Genomic DNA, 23,681 nt, shown 5'->3' with positions numbered 1-23,681 from the left:
CAGAACTCTGGGTCTCGCACGATCGGCCTTCAAATCGGACCCTGACAGTAGGAAAGAGGGAGCCCCATTCCTTGCAGAATAGGCCATTGGTAAGCTTCCTGTCAGCAGCCTGCCAACCAGGAATCCCATTTCTCTGCACCCCAGACCCAGACAGCAGGGAGGAGGGAATATGTCTAAATACTAACTATTGACACAGTGTACCTCTGAAGCTGAAAGAAGTTGACATCGGTGACAGAATATCTCTGAAGAACAATGATTGGCACAACGTACCTCTGCAGCTGAAAGTAAGTGACGGCATCAACAGAATATGTCTGAGAATCAACTATTAGCACAACATTCCTCTGAAGCTGAAAGAAGCTGGCATTGGCGACAGAATGTACCTGAATACCAACGATTGGCAGAACATACTTCAGCAGCCAAAAGAAGCCAGTGTTATCGACAGAAAATATCTGAAGACCAACCATTGGCACAACATACCTCTGAAGCCAAAAGAAGCGGCGTCAGCGACAGAATGTATCTGAAGACCAACTACTGGCATAACGTAGCTCTACAGCTGAAAGAAGCCAGTGTCATCAACAGAAAATGTCTGAAGACCAACATGCCTCTGAAGTTGAAAGGCCGTGGCAATAGCAGTGGCAGCGGCAACAGAATATGTCTAAAGAACAGTCATCAACAAGTACTACCAATATAGGTAGAAACTGCTTCACAGTGAAAATGGAGTAAATGAGGATGCAGTTATCAACATAGTTGTGGTGGAATAGCTGTTAGATGTCAATTTTGCCTGTCCTGAATTTCTCTAATGAAAAACCATCTGATAGAAAATTTACGCAGTGTTGTAGCAAAGGTAAAGTTTGTCCAAACAATATACATTTTCCAGAACACCTAGCATATTTTAAAAATTAAATAATAATCAAGGATTCTGACAGTAAAAATTTCCTGGAAAATAATTCATTCAGTAAATAGTTCTTTCGCTTTTGCTTCAGTGGGTGCAAATATTGCATTGCTATCAGGATATACTGTTTTAGAATACATGGACAAGTTTATCACCATACTGGAAATTTACATCCTTTGGATGGTGTTTCTTGGAAGTTTGCTCAGCTCTATATTTTAGATACAGCCAAAGCGATGAGTAAAAGATTAGCGATGCCAGAAAGAATCCTGATCAACATCCACAACCTCATGCATGAAATAAATGAATTAACAAAATCATACAAGGTGCTACATGAACTAGAAAAGGAAGCCCAATCTGAAGCAACAGCAAAAGGTATTGCTCCCACAGAAGTAACTGGCTATTAACCTGTTAACCAAGCGGGACTTATAAATACGTCAAATGTAAACAATATCTGGAACAAGGAGTACATAAAGATATGATCTTGAAATATATGTTGCGCCCTGAAACGGACAATATATATTTTTTGTAATCTTTATAATTGTTTGTAAAATTTATAATTTTTAATTTGATGTTTCCATTTTTTTGTTGGTATTCTATTTGTTTGTAATTTTGTATTTTCCTTTGTGCTTTATATATAAATAAACGAAAAAAATATATATTTCATTTATTTTAATTAAGTATAAATAAAAATAATAATAATATGAAATTACGTCCACCGGGTGTGACGTACTGACACGTCCTAGTGAAAGAGTATGCGCCCGTTATACGTTGCGTAATAAAAAAGGGAATTCCCCAGTTAACAGGTTAAATAGACTGTAATCGTGATCCCGGTAGATACAATTCTCTTTAACCAAGATTACTGTCATATTCAGAAACGAAGATGGAGAACCTCCTTTTGAAAGGGACTTGCTCATTCATTATAAGCCAGAATCAAAAAAATATGAATGCTACTAAAATGAAATCAGTATTCTGTTTCCTACATTAGATGCAATGACTTATCCTATTCTTTTTCCTCATGGTGAAAAAGGCTAGGGAATGGATATTGCATTAAGACTCAGAGACAACAGTGTAACTGACAATAATACTAGACAAAATGTAAGGACACAAGTCACATAAATGCAGTTTTATGGATTTCATCTCTCTGTGCGGGACATGTTCGGTCCTATTTTAAATGCAGGAAAATTAACTCAACAGTTTATTGTCAATTCATATTAAAAAATGGAAGCCAATTGAATAAATTTCATTAAAGCAAACCAATTTAAGTTGAGAGTTGAAAAATATAGTGGTTTAATGGATTATCTCACATCTAGATCTGAAAATGACAATGTGACGATTGGTAAAATGATAATACTTTCATCATCTTTGGAGGATAGTCCCAGAAACATGCAGCAGCGATATCAGAATGCTATGGCAATTGTAAGGAAGTTTGGCAAAACTGATTTATTCATAACCATGATATGCAACCCCAAAATGGGCACATATTACAAACAATTTACAACACTGGCAAAAAGTCGAAAATAGACCTGACTTATTAACCAGAGTTTTTAATATTAAGCTGTTCTGATTCCAAGAATTGATTTGTCCCTGTCTGACATTGGCCTCCCATTTAAATTAATTCGAAGACAGTTTTCTGTGATGCCAGCATTTGCAATGACAATTAATAAATCACAAAGACAAACTCTAGACAGAGTGGGAATATTCCTACCTGAACCGGTTTTCAGACATGGTCAGTTATATGTTGCTTTTTCTTGAGTTCGAAGAGCATGTGATGTTAAAGTTATAAATACTTCATCACAGGGAAATTAGTCAAGCACTCTGAAAGCGTTTTCACTCTCAATGTGGTATACAGAGATATATTAGAATAAGTTTAATCAATTTATCAGTCATTGTATCAGTGTTGTTTTTAGATCATGTCTTTGTTGTTATAGCATATTGTGATTATTTACTAATAAATTTATGTATTACTTTCATATTCATTTCACTAATTTTCTTTCATCTCTGACACTTCGATTATAGAGAAAGGGCACGTAGCAATATTAAAATATTTCCTCTAATTAATTCCCTTTTGATGTGCACAAATTTCGTGCACCAGGCCACTGGTCTATAATAATAAAAGTGTAATATGCTAATTGGACCGGACATTCTTCTGTGGTGGTGAGGGAAGCCCAGGTTCCGGGTGCCTGTCGGTTGCTGCAGGGAGGGAAGCCCGGGTCCTGGGTGCCAGAGGGAAGCCAGTGCTGGCAGCGGGGGGAAGGAAGGCCTACTCTTGCATGAATTTCATGCGTCGGGCCTCTAGTACTTAATAAATAGTACCATGTTTCCCCGAAAATAAAACATCCTCCGAAAATAAGACCTACTTATACGTTTCCTTCTGAGTGAAATATTATATAAGGCATCCCCCCGAAAATAAGCCCCCCCCCCCAGGCTCTGTCTCAGAATAAAAATTAATTTACCATAAAAACTGGTCGCTAGGGCCGCCCCGACTGGTGTCTAGCAACCAGTGACGTTACGTGGAGTCCTGACGTCACTGCTGTGTGGAGGCGGAGCGGAGGTCAGAGTGAGCGGGGGGGCAGGAGAGAGAAGGAGACTTTTGCAGATGCGTGTAGAAGAACAGGAGGATTAGAGCGGACAGGACGCGGCAAAGGTGGTGAGTGCTGGCCTGTCTCTGGTGACACTACCTGATGCTCGCAACCACCCTCATGATGACTGAAGGTTCTCAGTCAGAGGCAGACCCTGCTCCAGCCCAGATCCAGGCCCCAGCAAGCCCAGTGACAGTCCCCAGGCAGGCCCCAGGGGGTAAATGTCTGATAAAGGGGTGGGGGGAATGTCTGGTGAAGGTGTTCAGTGGCACAGGGGTGGGGGGAGGGGGATCACTTAAAATGACACAGGAGGATCAGAGGGGGCAATCAAAATGACACAGGAGGATCAAAGGGGGTTACTAAAATGGTAATCCCCCCTCTGATTCTCCTGTGCCATTTTGATTCCCCCCTCTAATCCCCCTGTGTCATTTTAAGTGATCCCCCTCCCCCCACCTTGATACCCCAATTCCTTTTTTTTACCCCTAGAAATGAGCACAAAAAGAAAAAGCTACTCCATGGAGTACAAGAAAGGAATTGTGGAAGACTCTTGGGGCCAAAATCTTACTGCTTTCTGCAAAGAGATGATGTTGAGTATCCAATTGGTCCGAAAATGGCGAGCAGAGTATGGTAACCTCATTGAACAAGTGTACAAGGGAAATGCTAAAAAGCACAAGTGTGGATCAGGTCGGCAACCATTATTTTCCAAGCTGGAAGACCTGATCTGTGAATGGGTTGTTGGCAGGAGAGCAGAGGCTTTGGTTGTGAATAGGGCTCAGATTCAAGAATTTGCCCTTGCAATGGCACCACAGTTTGACATAGCCTCCGAAGGCTTCAAAGCATCACAACACTGGCTGGATAATTTCCTTCAGCGAAGTGAACTGTCTTTAAGAAGATCTACAACATTGTTTAGGTTGGAAGATACAAAAGTTATTAAGCGAGCACTTGCATTCAAGTCCTTTATTGATGATGCTGACTTCTCTAAATACAATCTTTCCAACATGATTGCTATGGATGAAACTGCAGTGTTTATGGGCCAATCATCTCAAACAACAATTGAACAGCGGGGTGCCTCCTTAGTGTACATTCCCTCCACTGCTTACGAAAGTGCAGGTATTTCCTATATTTTGGCAATTCGTCTGGATGGCACTAAAATCCCACCTTTAATCATTTCTAAGGGCAAGAAGGAAAAGATTGAACGTGTTTTGGGCGTTTTATTCTTGAAATTAAAAAAGCCTGGGCCACACAAGCATTTATAAGTGGGTCGATTTAATGCTGCTGCTTATTATGCGAGGGAGCCAAAGAGGTCTGCTAGTCTGGGATGCAGCCAGCACTCACCGCGCTAAAGACATGAAAACATTTCTTCACAAAAGAAAAATAGATAATGATTCCCGCAGGAATGACGGCCTATCTCCAGACTCTTGATATTGCAATAAACAAGCCATTCAAAGACAATTTGGGCATGTAAATTAATGACTACATTGAAAATAGAATGGAGAGAAATGAGCGTGGAAACTTTGTGAAACCTAAACTGCAAGAAGTTGTGACTTGGGTGAAGAATTTATGGGAGAAAAATTCATGCGAGCAGTCTACCTTGACAAGAAGTACTCATTTAAAGACAGTGCTATTGCTAAACATGAGAGATTTGGTCCACTGATTCTGAAAGAAATGGAGTCACAAGAAATTCACCAGGAAATTCAGGAATTGGATTGTTATGATGATATTCCAGAAGATGATGACATGATTGTCATTGAATAAATGAGTAAATTCTTGATACTGTAGGATTCACAGTTTGTCTGGTTTGTGTTGACAACTACCGTACTACCGTACCGTATACAGGTAATAAATTTCCTTTATTTTCATTTAACAATAAATGTGTACCGTATTCTTCTTCATGGAAAAATAAGGCATCCCCGGAAAATAAGATCTAGCGCAACTTTGGGAGCAAAAATTAATATAAGACACTGTCTTATTTTCGGGGAAACAGGGTAATACATACTCACACCTGTAAACCTACTTGTGCCCCACCCTGTACAATTAACTATAGTCACCTTGCTCTGTATCCTCATGAATTACCTTTTTGTGTCAGATTTTTTTCAATTAGCACAATGCCCTCAAGGTCCAGCATGTTGTTGCTAATAGAAAACTTTCTTTTTATAGCTGTTAACTATATACCATGGCATAGATGTCATATCTTCTTTATCTACTCATCCATCAATAGACACTTAGATTATTTCCACATCTTGGATATTGCAAATATTGCTGCAATGAACATAGGGGTGCTTTTGTCTCTTCAAGTTAGTGTTTTCATTTTCCTCGGGTAAATACTCAGAAATAGCAGTGCTAGATCATATGGTAGTTGTATTTTGAGGAACCTCCTTACTGTTTTCTTTCTCCTCCCTCTGTCCAGCTCCACTCCAGAGTTCTGTACTTCCTCTCCCCACTAGGACCCAGCACAGCAGATACCCCTGTGGAACCTGTGTTCCTCCCTGTTTATTATGCATACTCCTCCCTCCTACCCTTTTCATTCCCCTCTGGGAATTCTCTGTCCATTCAAACCCACATTCCTTCCTCTGCTGCTTCTAGGAGCAGTATTTTCTTAAACTGCTGCTCGCCTGGTGTGCTTTCTCCCCGCATGTTTTGTGAGCACTCCGCCCACTCATGAATGTCCCTCCATTGTCTCTGTTCTGCTCCCTGTTCCCATTCCATCCCCCGTCCCCCTCCCCCACTCAACCTGCAGGCACCACTTGGGGATTGTGCCAGCTCCCCCGATCCAGCTGCACTTTTTACCGTCCAGACTCTAGAAAAAGCCTTCTGGTTGTGACCCAATGTGCCAGAAACCTTTCTCCCTTTCTGTCCCCACATTGGGGCCACACCCCCTGAATCCATTGCTTCTAAAACTTTCTTGCCCTGGGTGCCTCTACCGCCCCTGCACTCCTTTAGCCTTGTGATGCCTCTCTGCACATGTCTGTCAGTACAGCCCTGTCTTCTAGAGGCTTCTGTCCTGTGGGCAGCCCAGAAAACCCAGTCGTCATCTAGCCAATGGAGCGGGGTACAGGCCCAGCCCTGAGGATGGGAAAGTCTGGACCATTATTGCCAAACCTGCCCATCATCTCCTCCTGCTCTCACGGGAGTTGGATCCGTGTCCTGAGCTGAGCAGTCCTTGTTGGCTGGTCCCTGGGCCCAGCCTCGTGGCATGGGAATACCACGGAAATGAGTGTGGGCCATGGGGAGGGGTGGTTTCTCCCCCCCCCCCCCCCCCCGTATGATATCTGAGCCCCAGAAATGAAAAGGGCAGAGGATTATGAGTGACCCACAAAAGTGTCTGTCCCACCTAGGTACCCTTGGTGGGAGCGAGTTTTGGTAGAACTGAGCATTTAATTTCTGGCAGTATTTGTTATTTCCATTAACGCATAATCGAGCTAATTTTAAGCACGTTAATAACTAGCAGCTGCACGTCAGAGCCGCTCTTCGTGTAATTCGGGAGGGAAAACAAGCACTAAATATACCCTGGTTTACCAGCTTCTCATAATGGATGAAACTTTTTAACCCCTTGTAAACAGGCATTTCTGGAGTTGCTTGCACATCTCAGTTGGGAGCTCCATCCATTCTGATGAGGGCTAGTGTCACGTCCTATTCTGCGCGGCCTTTCTCACGAAACTGCACACCCTGCCCTCTTCCCACCCTCCTCCTGGCCATTGACCGCATGTGCCTTTATCGAGCCCCGACCCCTCTGTGTGCTCCACAGCACGAGCTGGAGCAGGAGCAGCGCCCTCACAGGGCGTGGTGCGGCCCCCTCGCCTGTTCCTGCCTGCACAGGCCAAGCGAAGGTCGGCTGTTTACAGTGGCCCAATATTTATATCTTAAACACTGTCACCTTAGAAGAGGCTCCGCTGTTGGACTGCTGTGGCCCCAGCGGTGCTTATCCTTGGGAAGGAGAGGATGCCTCTTCCTCCAGCCCGAATCCCTGGACCATAAGGAAAAGTGAGACACGGGGCCGTCCTGGACCCCAAGGCAGACAAGCAGCTCCCGCCGAACAGATGTGTTGCCGCAGTGGAAAACTGCCTTTTCCCCCAGTCACACCACTGGAAATGAGAGAGTAGGAAGTTATTTTTTTTTTAAATGATTTAAGACTGGAGGAAGCCAATTTGTAGTTGAACTCGGCTTTGAAAAGGCCACTAAGACTTCAACTAGAAGCTGATTCTCGGTACCGGCTTCCAGACCAGCCGTGGTAGCAGGAGATGGTAAGCTCCCGAGTGGTCTGTGGCCCGAGGAGCATCTGATCCCTCATCTCTTCCCGCAGGAGAGTTCTCCGCCTCAGACAGCTCCCTCACCGACGTCCAGGAGGCCCGCAGGCCCATGCCCGACCCCGGCCTCATGCCCCTGCCCGACGCTGCTGCAGATTTGGATTGGTCCAACTTGGTGGATGCCGCCAAGGCCTATGAGGGTGAGTTCCCTGGGGACCGAGCAGTTGGGCTGGGACCTACCAGGGCCATGCCACCGTGTGAGTGCTGGCCAGTCTCCGTCACCCTGTGTCCTCCGTCACCGGCACAGCCGGGACCAGCCGGGCTGTTACTGAGTGCTCAGCAGGGACTCACATCCTCTGATTCCGTCAGGTGGAGCCTGATGTGTTCCCTACGGAGGAATTCATAGCATGGGTCCTTCCTCCCTGAGCGGGAAGGACAGGGGGTCCCAACTGTCACTTGAGGAGAAGAATGTGGTCCTTCATCACATCATAAGGACATCATTGCTAAACACACAGGGGCTCCATTAGGGTGCTGGGCCCGCCCCATCCTGGCAGGGGCAGGGTGCTCCCTTTCCCACATTCATCGCTCCCGAGGGGGGTGGCACAGGTTCTGTCTGCGTTGTTCCCGTGCCAGCCCCCCTGCTCAGGTTTGCTCTAGGCCCATGGTCCTTCGACGGCACTGACATATGTAAAACCACAGAGCTGCCTTGTGTGCTGACATAGGTTGTCAGGTTCCTTTTTTGGAATAGACTGACTTCATTCTTAGATCATCATTCCAAACTTTTGCTGTTAAGTCGTTCTTCATAAAATGAGGATGACAGGCCCTGGCCAGCTTGGCTCAGCAGCTAGAGTGCTGGCCCGAGGACTCGAAGGGTTGCAAGTTTGATCCCAGTCAAGGGCACGTACCTCCATTGCAGGTTTGAGCGGGGGGGAATGGAGTGGCAATGGGCGGAAGGCAACCAATCGAAGTGTATCTCTCACAGCGATGTTTCTCTCTCTGTCTTTCCCCCTCCCGCTCTCTCTGAAACTCAGGGGGAAAATATCCTCAGCTAAGGATTAACAACAAAAAGAGGATGAGAGCAGATGACTTCTTGGGGGGAGGGGTTGTTGTTATTGCTCTTCTTTGAAGACTTGAAAGTAGCTCTTCAGACAAGCTCCAGTTTTCAGGAGAAACTGGTTAGGCCTTGGAAGTCAGACCACCATGACGCAGTCAGCAAGGAATCCCCACGTAGCTGACAGCAGTCCCGGGTCTAACGTGGCTTTGAATTGCAGTCTGTTGGTCCCTCTCATTTATGTAGACACTGTATGTACTTGTGCGTCCGTCACCTGCCCTGTGCCCTGCAGAGTTCGAGTGGGTGCAGGCCAGGTTTTCCCAGTCTCCTGCCCCCATTCTGTGGCATTGGGGTCACCACAATTCTTGGCTGTGAGGCTGGAACCAGGGCAGTGGGGGCTCAGGGAGGCCTGGGCCTGTCTGAGCGTCACTCCTGCCTTGACTAGACGTACAGAATGGTAGATGTTTTCTGTCTCTACTAGGAGTTTTTAAAATTGATTCTGTTTTCTTGGCTCGAGGGTTAAGTTGGGACCCTTGGAAGCACACAGTGTGGACGCGGTCCAGCCCAGCAGGTGGCCACGGGAGGCTCAGGAAGCCCAGTCCCAGCACCTGATGCACATGACGTCACCGCTGAGTGGGAGCCTGGGCTGGGAACTTGGCACAAGGCCTGTTTCCAGGGAAACGCTGAACAGAGTGAGAATTTGATAAGAGAAAAGGGGACTAAAATTGATGCACAACAGCCATTTTTTAAGGACAGTCGCAAGGCTACAATCCCGTTGAGCTTAAAACAGCTGTTTTTTCCTGTGAGGTTGGGGGGTCAGTGTGGGCCACATGTTGACTCGGAGCCCAGGGTGTCTCCCAGCTGCTGAGCGTTTTGCCTCCTTTGCAGTCCAGAGAGCCTCCTACTTTGCTGCTAGTGATGAAAACCACCGCCCCCTGAGTGCTGCATCCAACAGCGACCAGCTTGAGGACCAGGCCCTGGTCCAGATGAAGTCCTACAGCAGGTGGGTCAGCCGGAGGTGAGGCCACCCCCCTGCACACACAGCACCTCCATCAGCAGCCGTGGGAGGAGACGGAGGCCCCTGGGCGAGCTGGGGGAGGTGAAAGGGGGGGTCTCACTGCAGTGCCAGCACTTCCTGTTTCAGTTAGAACACTTTGTAATTGAATACTGTAAACATGGTTAAACCATCCTTGGTAACTTAGAGTGGGAATTTTGAATGTTCTTTATTTAATGAGATTATACACTTGTACCCTTGGCGTTAGGAAGCAAGGTTAGAAGAGTCATTTGTGCTAAAATATCCCAGATTCCTGTGTGGTTAGCCCTCGAGTCTCCCCTGTCGGTCATGCTTATGAATGTGCCTGCGACCTGGCAGCTCCAGCTCTGCACTAGGTCTGGGCCACGGGGAACCTAGGAGTGTGTGTAAAATGAATAAGCAATCACTGAGGAGTGTGTGTAAAATGGATAAGCAATAACTGAGGAGTGTGTGTAAAATGAATAAGCAATAACTGATGAGTGTGTGTAAAATGAATAAGCAATCACTGAGGAGTGTGTGTAAAATGGATAAGCAATAACTGAGAGGAGTGTGTGTAAAATGAATAAGCAATCACTGAGGAGTGTGTGTAAAATGGATAAGCAATAACTGAGAGGAGTGTGTGTAAAATGAATAAGCAATAACAGGAGTGTGTGTAAAATGAATAAGCAATAACTGAGGAGTGTGTGTAAAATGGATAAGCAATAACTGAGGAGTGTGTGTAAAATGAATAAGCAATCACTGAGGAGTGTGTGTAAAATGAATAAGCAATAACTGAGGAGTATGTGTAAAATGAATAAGTAATAACTGAGGAGTGTGTGTAACATGAATAAGCAATCACTGAGGAGTGTGTGTAAAATGGATAAGCAATAACTGAGAGGAGTGTGTGTAAAATGAATAAGCAATCACTGAGGAGTGTGTGTAAAATGGATAAGCAATAACTGAGAGGAGTGTGTGTAAAATGAATAAGCAATAACAGGAGTGTGTGTAAAATGAATAAGCAATAACTGAGGAGTGTGTGTAAAATGGATAAGCAATAACTGAGGAGTGTGTGTAAAATGAATAAGCAATAACTGAGAGGAGTGTGTGTAAAATGAATAAGCAATAACTGAGGAGTGTGTGTAAAATGAATAAGCAATAACTGAGGAGTGTGTGTAAAATGGATAAGCAATAACTGAGGAGTGTGTGTACAATGGATAAGCAATAACTGAGGAGTGTGTGTAAAATGAATAAGCAATAACTGAGGAGTGTGTGTAAAATGGATAAGCAATAACTGAGGAGTGTGTGTAAAATGGATAAGCAATAACTGAGGAGTGTGTGTACAATGGATAAGCAATAACTGAGGAGTGTGTGTAAAATGAATAAGCAATAACTGAGGAGTGTGTGTAAAATGGATAAGCAACTGAGAGGAGTGTGTGTAAAATGAATAAGCAATAACTGAGAGGAGTGTGTGTAAAATGGATAAGCAATAACTGAGAGGAGTGTGTGTAAAATGAATAAGCAATAACTGGAGTGTGTGTAAAATGAATAAGCAATAACTGAGGAGTGTGTATAAAATGAATAAGCAATAACTGAGGAGTGTGTGTAAAATGAATAAGCAATAACTGAGGAGTGTGTGTAAAATGGATAAGCAATAACTGAGGAGTGTGTGTAAAATGGATAAGCAATAACTGAGGAGTGTGTGTAAAATGGATAAGCAATAACTGAGGAGTGTGTGTAAAATGGATAAGCAATAACTGAGGAGTGTGTGTAAAATGGGTAAGCAATAACTGAGGAGTGTGTGTAAAATGGGTAAGCAATAACTGAGGAGTGTGTGTAAAATGGGTAAGCAATAACTGAGGAGTGTGTGTACAATGGATAAGCAATAACTGAGGAGTGTGTGTAAAATGGGTAAGCAATAACTGAGGGGAGTGTGTGTAAAATGGATAAGCAATAACTGAGGGGAGTGTGTGTAAAATGGATAAGCAATAACTGAGACCCAGAGGCTTTCTTGTGAGCTGAGAACATGGACTTGACGTCTGTGTAACGTGCAGAGGCAGGCACTCTCCCCTCTGTTCCAGGTGGCGGGGATCGATGTACATGTGACATTGTTGTACCAGTGGTCCTTGGAAACATCGTCTCATTGTAATGTTGATGAGATGCTGAAGCAACTTAACTCTTGGTTATGTCAATGAGCCTGTGGTAAAATTGGTTGTTTATTGTCGTTTCACTTAAAGTTGCAGATCCTATGTGTGGTGTTAAGTGCGGACTTACTGTATATTATAGCATCTCTGGTCAGCCATGGGACAGATAGAGAATAGGAAAATTGTGTGTCGCCCTCGCTGGTTTGGCTCAGTGGATAGAGCGTTGCTGGCCAACTGAAGGGACCAGGGTTCAATTCCAGTCAGGGCACATGTCTGGGTTGCGGGCTCAGTCCCCAGTGAGGGGCATGCAGGAAGCAGCTGATCAATGATTCTCTCTCATCATTGATATTTCTATCTCTCCCTCTCCCTCTCTGAAATAATAAAAATATATTTTTAAAATTTGGGTATCTAACTTGCTGGTCATAATAGCAAAGAATATAAAGACATTCAGGGTAGACTGACAAGCTTTTGAAACATGTAGTCTTATTTTAAAAGTAAAGACATTTAGACTCGTTTTTAAGATGTGTGCACAATAGCTTACAGCTGGATAGTGGCCACAGACTATTTTCTGGGGACCTGAGACCTGCCCTCCTTGTTGCCCCGAGGTGGCACTTACGTCAGCCCCTCTTCTGAAAGCCACTGCAGGCGGGTCATGGCACTGTTCCCGGTGACCCTGCCGGAAAGCGAGCTGCCAAGGAGACCGTTTTCACTGATTGTCCTGGTTCTTTTGTTACAAAAACGCGGCCTCTTACACAAAGGAAGCCATGGATTGGCCGTAGTTCCTGCTTGTACTGCCTTTTGTTGAGATGACCATTTTCTTTTTTAAAGTGAACATGCACATTGGGTTGCCATCCTGAGTAATTTGACATTGAAAACCATGTTGCAAATACAGCTGCGTCGTTTTTAAAAAAATGCCAAACAAACCCCGCCGGGGAGGCCCCGCCAACGTGAACTGTTTCTCGTTCCAGCAGTAAGGACTCCTCCCCCACTCTGGCCTCCAAGGTGGACCAGCTGGAGGGGATGCTGAAGATGCTGCGGGAAGACCTGAAGAAGGTAGGCGTCTTCTCAAGCAGCCGGCCCCTTTAAGGCATGTTCCTTTGTGGGGGAAGGGTGGGTGTTTGGGGGGCTCCTGGGAGCTCGGTTCCCACTGGCCACATAGTGCAGTAAGGCCTTCACGTGTTCCCTTTGTGGAAGCCTCGAGCCTCAGCCGCCCCCTCTGAGCTACCCAGCCCTCGTACTCAGGTCAGTAGCCCAGACCCTCATGTTGTCATTGTGACAGCGCCTCCGTGCCCAGAGACCTTCACCTGGTCTTGTCTCTGGAACAGCTTTGACTATATTAAAGCAGCAACCACAAAAACAGCAGTCTGCACTGTAAGACCATCCTTATTAACAAAGACTTTAAAACACGTTTACATTCCAAGACAAACCTGTGGTGACTCTCTGGCAGTCCTGCTCCCTGGGGAGCAGATCTGAACACGTAGGCCTCGGCCTGGAGACAGAAGTTGAGTGGCAGGAAGAGTGGGCACTGGCGGAGGGTGCGTGCAGACCCACAGCCACTTTTCTCGGCGGCCTGGCGAGGTGGGTACCGTGCTCAGTCCTTTTCTCTCTGCCTCAGGAGAAAGAAGACAAAGCCCACCTTCAGGCAGAAGTCCAGCACCTGCGAGAGGACAACCTGAGGCTGCAGGAGGAGTCCCAGAACGCCTCGGACAAGCTGAAGAAGTTCACCGAGTGGGTCTTCAACACCATCGACATGAGCTAGGGCAGGCGGCCCCGAGCCCGGAGCCTCCCGAGGCTGTGCAGGCCTCAGGCCTGCCACTGAGCGCGCTCAGACTCCTGCTCAGCTTCCATTCTTCCAGGCCCTCTTTTGGGGGCACACACACACACAATTGCAGATCAACAATCATTGTCTGCCTTTTGTAGAAAAGAAAAACAAAAAGTAAAAATTTTAAAAAGTAAAATAAAGTTTAACTGCTAAAATGTGAATGTCTTTATTTTTTTGCACAATATCTTTATCTGTTATGTATTTAAAAAGAAACTGGGCCTGGAACAAGGTTCCCTGGCTTATCTGCCTCTATTTCCTCCGGCTCTTTCTTAACTATTTCAGGTAACCCAAGCTTTCCCTCATTATCCTGACGGATGTCATTGTTCCTAGGAAAATAAAAGATTTTTAAATTGTGTATTTGGGGAGGGGATTTCCTTACCTGCATTCCCAGGGCCTGCCTCTCCTGCTGGCTGTGCAGGAGCCCCTGCGGTTTGCTCCTGTCCTGCAGAGACTGGCAGGACAGGGTTCTTATCCTACCCGCAAAGCCCAGGACCAGAGAGGCAGCCACGGCCCTCCAGTCCCGCCTTGTGCCCTCATTCCCCCTCCCCCTCCCCAGGGAGATGGCCCGGGTGCTGTGAGCTCCTCAGAGTCAGAGCCCTCTCCTTCGGCTTAAGTGAATCCCACCAAACTGGAATCGGCCTCTCGACAGCTTCCAGGCTCCAAACAGTGATTGATTCCAGAATTCTTTCAACCTGAAATAGTACCTGAATGCATTTTGGCCAACAGTCTAGTGTTGGAGATTTTTAAAAAGATGAACAAATTGTATTTTTAGCTCACTCCAACTGACTATGTTAAAGAATTAATAAACCCTTGTCTCCAAAGTAAGATTTCACCAGTATTTGTCAGTAGGAAAAGCGGCTGCTACGTTGTGAATTTTAATACTTGCTTCTTAGGAGCAATGACTGTGACGGTGGGATGGGCTTTTGAAACCTGCATGCCCCAGTGTGCACCCGACGCACGGCATTTCCTGCATCTTTGTGGCCGTCAAAGGGTTCTGCTGTGGAAACGGGCCCTGTGCTGTTCTTCCTGCCTGGTGTGCGCTGCCCAGCGCTGGTTCCAAGGCCCGGGTCCCGCCGAGCACACGCCCTGGGCCCGGCCGCGGGGGCGAGCCCCGGGGGCCCTGTCCCTAGCCTTCAGAATTGTCGGGAAACTGACACCGGTGTCCTTTAAGGGGGACCGTGCAGCAGCCTAGGGTCATCTGCTTGGACGTTCCCTGCCCCAAGGAACCCCAACCCATTCCTCACTCCGGCCCTGAGAGAAACAGGGTGGATTTTCCTCTCTTCCCCGAACCCCAGCCCCAGACTTTTATGCTACAGTTTCATTCATGATTGTGATTTCTCCATGGTGTTTTTTTTCTTTTTTCTTTTCCTGGTGACATTTCTATCATGGAAATGGGAAGGTTTCAGGGTGCTTTGTGAAAGATCCCGGCTGTCTCTGAGGTGTGTGAAGGAGATTGTACATGGCCCGATATCTCTTTTATCAATGAGAAACGTCACTAGCATTTAAGCATTCTGAAGGCTTGCTGATCCGCCTGAGTTTAGTTTTTTTACTTTGTTTTACGTTTTGTTTGGGGACTTGGGGCAAGCTATTTATTAGAGTTTTGCAACAGAGTTCTTGTTTGAAGCCTTTTAAAGACTACTTGTAAAAGTCCAACAATAAAATTCATTTCAAACGCTCTTGTAAAACGTGTTGGTATTACTGCTTGGGGTTTTCTTGTTTGAACGACCACCCAGTCACTCCGTGGCCCTTCCCTGCAGCCTCCTCTTTCCATCTGGCTCCATTAACGCGAAAGACGATTCTTGGAAGCTTCTGTCCCTTTTAGAATTTCAATAAGCTTTTTTATTCTGTTCACATGTCCTTGGAGAATTCCTAATTCACCATCTCTGCTTCAGATGCAATATTTGCAGAGCACTTTATAATTAGTTCTCTGTTCATTATCCATGCGGGGGTTTTCCGCACCAGCATGTCATTCCCCGGGACCAGCACAGCTTTCACTTGCCGCTACTGTGTCCCCAGCTCAGTGTTGGATGTTGTGTGCTCAGGAAATGCAAATGCCAGTTAGTATTAGGCTGCGCAAAAATATAATTAGAAAAGTTAATCTACTGGAAAAAAAAAAAAATAGTGCATTCCAAAGCCAAAGGGAACAACATTACAAAATCTACCACGTCACTGTTCCTCTCCAGTGGTGCCGCTAATTGAGAGCTAACAGAGTTTCTTCCTTTTAATCGGCGCAACAACTCTACAGGCTCTGGAATTAACAGCACAGGGTGACACTGGATGCCGCCAGATGAACTCTGATTAACACGCTAAAGCAGTCTGTGTGGACCATGGTTCTTACCTGGTGTGGAGGGTTTCTACTTTCTTTTTTAATATATTTTATTGATTTTTCTTACAGAGAGGAAGGGAGAGGGATAGAGAGCTAGAAAAGTCGATGAGAGAGAAACATCGACCAGCTGCCTCTTGCACACCCCCTACTGGGGATGTGCCCGCAACCAATGTACATGCCCTTGACCGGAATCGAACCTGGGACCTTTCAGTTCGCAGACCGACGCTCTACCGCTGAGCCAAACCGGTTTCGGCTCTACTTTATTTCTGAAGGCCTCGGTCGTCGGTTGGGAGTTCCTGGGAGAAGGTGCCATTGGCCTGCAGTGATGGAGGGTCCTCATTCAGGAGCTGGCAATGTGCTGCATTGGGTTGACTCAGTGACTTCCGATGGGGATAAAAGGGATTGTCTGAGGGCAAAGCTTCAGTTAGGAGTGGAAGGGTGACCTGCATGGAGTCCAGTCTCACAGCAGATGAGTTCCAGCAACAATCTGGTGCTGCTTCCCCCGCCCTGAGCCAAACAGGTTCAAGTGCAAGAAGGCTCACCTTAGCCATCCACATAAACGTGCACACTGTTCCACACAACTGTGGTTTTCTAAAGAATGATGCCTCAGTAAATGCTGGCTACCTTTCCCCCATTGGAATGATGCCACTAATGGCCTGTCCGTTTGGAATTATCATTCTCTGATTTAAAAAAGACATTTGACTTAGACTGGGACTCAAGTCCCAGCCATTATGTAGCACTGTGTCTTTAGGTAAATAAGCTAATCTTTTTTTTTTTTTTTTTTTTTGGGGGGGGGGGAGGTCCTGGGAATATCATCACCTGAGAATATTTTTCCATTGATTTTTAGAGAGAGGGAAAGACAGAGAGAAACATCGATGTGAGAGAAACACATCAATTGGTTGCCTCCTGCATTCACCCCGACCAGGGCCCGGGGCCGGGAAGGAGCCTGCAACATGCTCTTGACCGGAATTGACCCTGGGACCCTTTGGTCCGCAGACTGATGCTCTGTCCACTATCTAATCTTTTCTTAGTTTGGTTTACTCATCTGGTGAAGTAGTAGTGGCCTTATACGTATATATACTGTTTTGAAGATTAAATAGAATCTTATGTGTAAAGCCAGTGACTGGGAATTGAAGTCAGTCGAACATGTCTCCCCTTGTCCTCCACCTCCAATACATGAAGGCTTTGTGTTGTTTTAGGAGGAGAGTCCTGATGTGTTAACAGCGGAGTGCGGGTGGAAGACCCAGAATGAGCTCGTCCAGTTTGCTAACTATTGGTCAGGTGCTCTTAGCCCTTTGCTATAGATTTTGGAACGGTGACTCTCAGACTTGAGCTTGCATCAGAATCACCTGGAGCCACAGGTCTGCCACATCCCAAGCATCTGTAATTTAGCAAGTCAGGGTGGGAGCTTAGAGTTTATAGTTTTTACAATTTCCCAGGTGATGGCTTAGAGGCAAGGCTTTTGGAGAAAAGGGGCAACTGGAGGAGAGCCATACCCATTAATAATTTAAAAAAAAAAAAAAAGATACTATAGCACAAGACACTTAACTATGTCCAGATACCTGAGTGTTATTTTTTTTTAAAATATATTTTATTGATTTTGTACAGAGAGGAAGGGAGAGAGATAAAGAGTCAGAAACATCGATGAGAGAGAGTCATCGATCAGCTGCCTCTTGCACACCCCCTACTGGGGATATGCCCGCAACCAAGGTACATGCCCTTGACCGGAATCGAACCTGGGACCTTTCAGTCCCCAAGCCGACGCTCTATCCACTGAGCCAAACCGGTCCTGGCTACCTGAGTGTTATTTTGACAGGTTAGCTGACCACAGAGTACCTTGCAGGAGGAAACAAGCTTAAGGATAGCTAAATAGAGTGTTGTTAGGTAAAAGAACGATTTTTTTTTCATTCTTACTAAAAAGGAAATTTAAATCCCCTTTTATGTGAAACTTTCTGACAGTTCTATTTTAATTCCTGTGTTACCTGGACAGACTGGCGTGTCACCACCCATCGGTAATGGTATGAGACTAGTTACCAGGTTGGCAAGGAATGACCTCATTACTTTGGGGGGCTGACAGTTTGGATGACAGTGCTGCTGAGGAAATCAGGGCCTGGGGTGGCAGTGGTAGAAAATGCCAAAAGGAAAGAACCTACAGTCTAGAATATTCTCTACCAGGCAAGGCCATCAATCAGGATTGAAGGAGAGTTTCCAAGACAAGTAAAAGCTACAGGGGTTCATTGCCACTAAGTCAACTTTGCAAGAAATGTTAAAGGGTCTTCTTTACGTGGAAAAGAAAGGCCTTAACCTGAAATAAAACATGTGAAAAAGTCTCACTAGTAAAGGCTGTGGAACTTCCACTTATAAAGCTAGCATGAAGATTAAAAGAAAAAATATCAAAATCCGCAATAACTACAATAAGTAGTTAGGGGCTATCTAAAAAAATATTTAAAATATAATGTTGAAAACAAAGTGTGGAGGGGAAGTAAAACCATAGTGCTTCTATGTGTTTGAACTTAAAATGCATATCAACTTAAAATAGATACAGGTCAATGCATAGGAACTTCATGGTAACCACAAACCAAGAAGCTACAAAAGATAAACAGAAAATAAAGAGAAAGGAACCGAAACATAACCAGCAAACCATAAAGAGATCAAGAGAAGGGTGGGGGGGGGGGGGGAATAGAACTACAAAAACAACCAAAATATGTACAATTAACAAAATGGCAATAAGTACATACCCATCAGTAACTCATTTAAATATAAATGGACTAAATGCTCCAATCAAAATACATAAGCTGAATGGATAAAAATAAAGCCCATCTATATGCTGCCTACAAAAGACTTACTTCAGATTTAAAAAAAAAAAAACACTGAAAGTGAAGGGATGGAAAAAGATATTCCATGCAAATAGAAATGAAGAGAAAGCTGGGTAGCAATCCTCATATCGGGATAAAATAGACTTTAAGACAAAGACTGTAAAAAGAGACAAAGAAGGGCATGACAATGATTCAAGGGTCAGTCCAAGAAGAGGATATAGCAGTTGTAAATATCTACACACCCAACATAGGAGCAGCTTTATATTTAAAGCAAATATTAATGGACAAAAAGGCAGAAATTAACAATAATGCAGGAATAGTTGGAGACTTGAAAACCCCACTTACCTCAATGGATAGATCGTCCAAGCTGAACATTAATAAGGAAATGGCCTTAAATGTCACATAATATCAGATCAATTTAATAGACATTTATAGAACATTTCATCCCCAAACTGCAGAATACACATCTTTCTCAAGTGTACATGGAACGTTTTCCAGGACAGACCATATATTAGGCCACAAAACAATCCTCAACACATTCAATAACATTAAAATTATAGAAAGCACATTTTTTTCCAACACAATGATGTGAAACTAGAAATCAACCGCTGGAAGAAAAAGGAAAAACACGAATATGTGGAGGGTAAACAGCATGCTGCTAAACAACCAATGGATCGTAGAAGAATTCAAGCCAGAAATCAAAAAATACCTTGAGACAAATGAAAATAACTTTCCAAAATGTATGGGAGGCAGCAAAAGCAGTTCTAAGGAGGAAGTTTATAGCTACATAGGCCTACTTCACAGGGCAGGAAAAGTCTCCAATAAACAATCTAACTTTACACCTCAGGAAACTAGAAAAGAACAAGCAAAACCCAAAGTAAGTAGAGAAGGAAAAAATAAAGATCAGAGTGCAATAAATGAAGTAGAGACTTATAAAAAGAAAAGGTCAATTAAACTAAGAGCTAGGCTGAAACCGGTTTGGCTCAGTGGTAAAGTGTCGGTCTGTGGACTGAAAGGTCCCAGGTTCAATTTTGGTCAATGGCATGTACATTGGTTGCGGGCACATCCCTGGCAGGGGGTGTGCAGGAGGCAGCTGGTCGATGTTTCTCTCTCATCGACGTTTTCTAGCTTTCTATCTCCCTTCCTCTCTGTAAAAAAAAAAAATCAATAAAATATATTTAAAAAATAAAATGAAAATAAATAAACTAAGAGCTAGTTCTTAGAAAGAATAAATAAAATTGACAATCAGATTTGGAGAGAGAGAGAGAGAGAGAGAGAGAGAGAGAGAGAGAGAGAGAGAGAGAGAGAGAGCCCAAATACATAAAATCAACAACAAAAAAGAGAAGTGACAACCACCACCACAGAAATACAAAGTGTCATAAAAGAATGTTGTGAACAATTATATGCCAAAGCATTGGACAACCTAGGAGGAATGGATAAATTTTAGAAACATACAACCTTCTAAGACTGAATCAGAAAATAAAAAACAGAAGATCTGGAGATCTGAAGAAACCAATAACTAGTAGCAAAATTGACTGCAGTGATTTTCAAAAACTCTCAATAAAAAAAAGTCCAGGACCAGACAGCTTCACAGTAACTTCTACCAAACATTTAAAGAAGAGTCAATAGCTTTTCTTCTCAAACTATTCAAAACATGCTTTCAGACTCATTCTACTAGGTCAACATTATCCTGATATTAAAATCAAACAAAGAAAAAACAGACTGTACAAGGCAAGGATGGTGGCAGGAAGACTTGTGAAAAGGCAATTACAATAATCCAGACTCCTATTTGGAATTGCTGGGGGAAATAATTAATTAGGCTATTTTGCTTCAATCCCTACTCATTTTAGTTACTTACAAAAAGTATAATATAACAAAATCTAATTTTAAAAAAAAGTCAAACAAAGATTCTACAAAAAGAGAAAATTACAGGCCACCATCCCTGATGTAAAATTCTCAACAAAATATTAGCAAACCAAACTCAACACTATATGAAAAGGATCATGCACCATGATCAAGTGAGATTTATTCCAGGTATGGAAGAATGGTTCAATACCCACAAATCACTGTGATTCACTACATTAACATAACCTCTAATATCAGGAAAAGAAAAGCATCTCCAACTTTTCCTCTTTTTTCAACATAGTATTTCCATAGATACACAATGAAATGTTATTCCACAGTACAAAAAAAATGAAATCTTACCATATGCGACAACATGGATGGACAGGGTATTATTACTAAGTGAAATAAGTCAGAAAGACAAATACAGTATGATTTCACTTATATGTGGAATCTAAAATAAAACAAAAACATACAAACAAAGCAAAACAAAGCAGAAACAGATTCATCAATAGATGAATTGCCAGAGGGGCGAGGCTTGGAAGAGATGGGTGAAAAGGTAACTGGGAGGAAGAATGACAAACTTCTAGTTATAAAATAAATAACTCATGGGGTGTAATATACAGCACAAGGAATATCATCAATAACACCATAACTTTTATAGACAGCTGGTTACTAGACTTACAGGGATCACATTGTAAGGTATAGAAATATCAAAATGCCATGTTGTACTACCCAAAGCTACTATAATATTGTATGTCAACTATACTTTAATAAAAAAGCTCAGTAAAAAGTTAACTAAATAAACAGGAAGAAATCTTTATCTAAATCCTTCTGTTGCAGGACAGAGCATTTTCTCTGCCTCGGTACAGACAGAAAGAAGGGCAGCTTACCCTTCTTATGCCAGGTGTCTAGGTGTCTTTTCTGAGATCATTAGAAACTTGGTTTTATTTTCTAGTGCTTTGGCCCATTCTTGCTCATCTTTCTGCAGTTCTCCCACTTCTCTCCAACCCTCCCATGATTCCTTCCCAGTCCTCCAACCTTGTAAATCCTGCCTTGCCTTCCTGCATCTGACTCATCACACCTGAGATGGAAGAGAGCTTGCACCTTCTCCTCCTCTCATCACACCTCACCGGAGGTTCTTGTCTTCAATGCTGTAGCTCAAATTTCCTTCCTAACTTCCTCTAAGTGAGCACATCTCATTAGGCCTGTTCAACAGCTCCTCTGCCAAGCACAGCCCCGCCATAAACATGCAGCTCATTTTACCCTTCAGTTTGTGCCTCCTGATCCATTTTCAGCCTGATCTCCCAGGCACATGCCCCTTGGGTCCCTTACTTAATATCTATATATATATATAAAAGCCTAAGTGACTGAAAGACCAAACGATCAAACGACCGGTCTGATCTATGATGCACACTGATCACCAGGGGCAGATGCTCAATGCAGGAGCCGCCCCCTGGTGGTCAGGGCGCTCCCACAATGGGAGTGCTGCTCAGCTGACAGACCTGTACCTGTGACCCACCGACCAGCAGCCGTCACTCCCTCAGTAGTCCTGCAGGTCTAATCAGAGAACAGCCTGGGCACTAATGGACCAGGGCCACTGGCATGATCCCTGCAGCGCCACCAGCCTCCTGGAAGTTGGCCTCAGCACTGCGGGTGCTTCCCCTCCCTAGATGCTCAGCCAGGAAGAAAGGATATAAAAGTGGCCGCCAGGTGACTCCCAACAACTGATGCAACATGAGTGGGACAGATCCAGATCCCAGCCTGCAAGAGCGTCCCACCACCCAACCAGAGGGCTGATTGAGTCTTGGCTCCCCATCCCCTTGGGACCCCACCTGTGCATGAATTTGTGCACCGGGCCTCTAGTCTTTAGATATTAAATGCAGTGCATAAGGGATCTTCTCACATGTCCTAGGACATATCTGTCATTCATTTTCCTTAACTAAAGTTCTTTTAAATGGGCTGAACCCTCTACACATTCTTGTTTTTTGATCTTGTTAGCACTCCCCTGAATCTCTTAGTGAGACCCCAGACACACCTCTCTCTGTGTGTTTCTGTAATCCGGCATGTAAGAAAAGCATCACAAAATGGCTACCCACCAACAAGATCCAGCTCCTTTGCAGAAGAGAAAGTGGCTTGGGAAGTGTGTGTCCTACACTTAAGCGCTGACACCTCCCTCCTGCCTCACACACTCCAGCTCACTGCACACACTTATGTAACCAGCCCAATGGGTAGGCATTTGAGTCCGTATCCTCTGGATCCCATCGCAAAACCAAGCTATCCATTTCCTTCCCAAAACCAAGCTCTCCATTTCCAGCCTAATTATTCTTACACACACATGTATACATGCATGCATACACACACACATTCACACACAACACCTACCCTGTGTTCCTGGGAATGAAAACTCTTAGAAAACACATGTAAGAAGTGAGTTTTGTTGTTTGTTTGTTTGTTTACATAGTAAAGTTTATTCCCCAGTAATGAGCGGGACTCATTAAGGAGGTAGAGAAATCAGAAAAGAAGGGAGTTCTATTCAAGTTCAAATAGCAAACTGGAAGTGACTAATAAAGGTGCCTGGGTCACTTTCTTTGGAAGGATTCGTAACTGACCTAGTAATTTTTCTCAAGAGCTTAAAGCGTTTGACTTGCTCTGCAGTCTTAGGACAATGAATATGCTTAGCAAACGCTTTCGTTTCCGTTGGTACAACGATAATTCAGCCCAATACAGACACATTGTAAGTAATGAGGCTCTGCCTCTGGACACAGGCGCCCTAACTGCCGTCCAGCTTAACAGGAAGAATTCCACCTTGGGGAGGTGAACACAGTACAATGTACAGATGGTGTGTTACAGAATGGTACACCTGAAACCTATATGATTGCATTAACCAATGTCTCCCCAATGAAAGAACACAAGGATTCCAGCCAAAATAGGACTAGGACTTCCCCTCCAGGCG

At 44.3% G+C, this 23,681-nt stretch overlaps 1 protein-coding gene across 39 annotated transcripts in view; it reads left to right on the top strand.

The window, feature by feature from the left end:
• Positions 1-15,426, top strand: part of SIPA1L1 (signal induced proliferation associated 1 like 1) — a 388,928-nt gene extending 373,502 nt beyond the window's left edge. For 30 of the 39 annotated variants that reach the window (XM_084892089.1, XM_084892086.1, XM_084892109.1 and 27 more), the window contains 4 exons: positions 7,772-7,915; positions 9,655-9,784; positions 12,888-12,972; positions 13,535-15,426. In XM_084892089.1, the coding sequence (XP_084748215.1) occupies positions 7,772-7,915; positions 9,655-9,784; positions 12,888-12,972; positions 13,535-13,678 (503 nt within the window). In that variant the 3' untranslated portion in view covers positions 13,679-15,426. The remainder of the gene's footprint in view (positions 1-7,771; positions 7,916-9,654; positions 9,785-12,887; positions 12,973-13,534) is intronic. The other 9 variants (XM_084892104.1, XM_084892099.1, XM_084892103.1 and 6 more) reach the window with 3 other exon arrangements.
• The last annotated feature ends 8,255 nt before the right edge of the window (positions 15,427-23,681 follow it).

Source organism: Pipistrellus hanaki, assembly GCF_964339955.1.
Source record: "Pipistrellus hanaki genome assembly, chromosome: 1".
Taxonomy (NCBI): Eukaryota; Metazoa; Chordata; class Mammalia; order Chiroptera; family Vespertilionidae; genus Pipistrellus; species Pipistrellus hanaki.
This window is presented reverse-complemented; position numbering and strand designations above follow the sequence as displayed.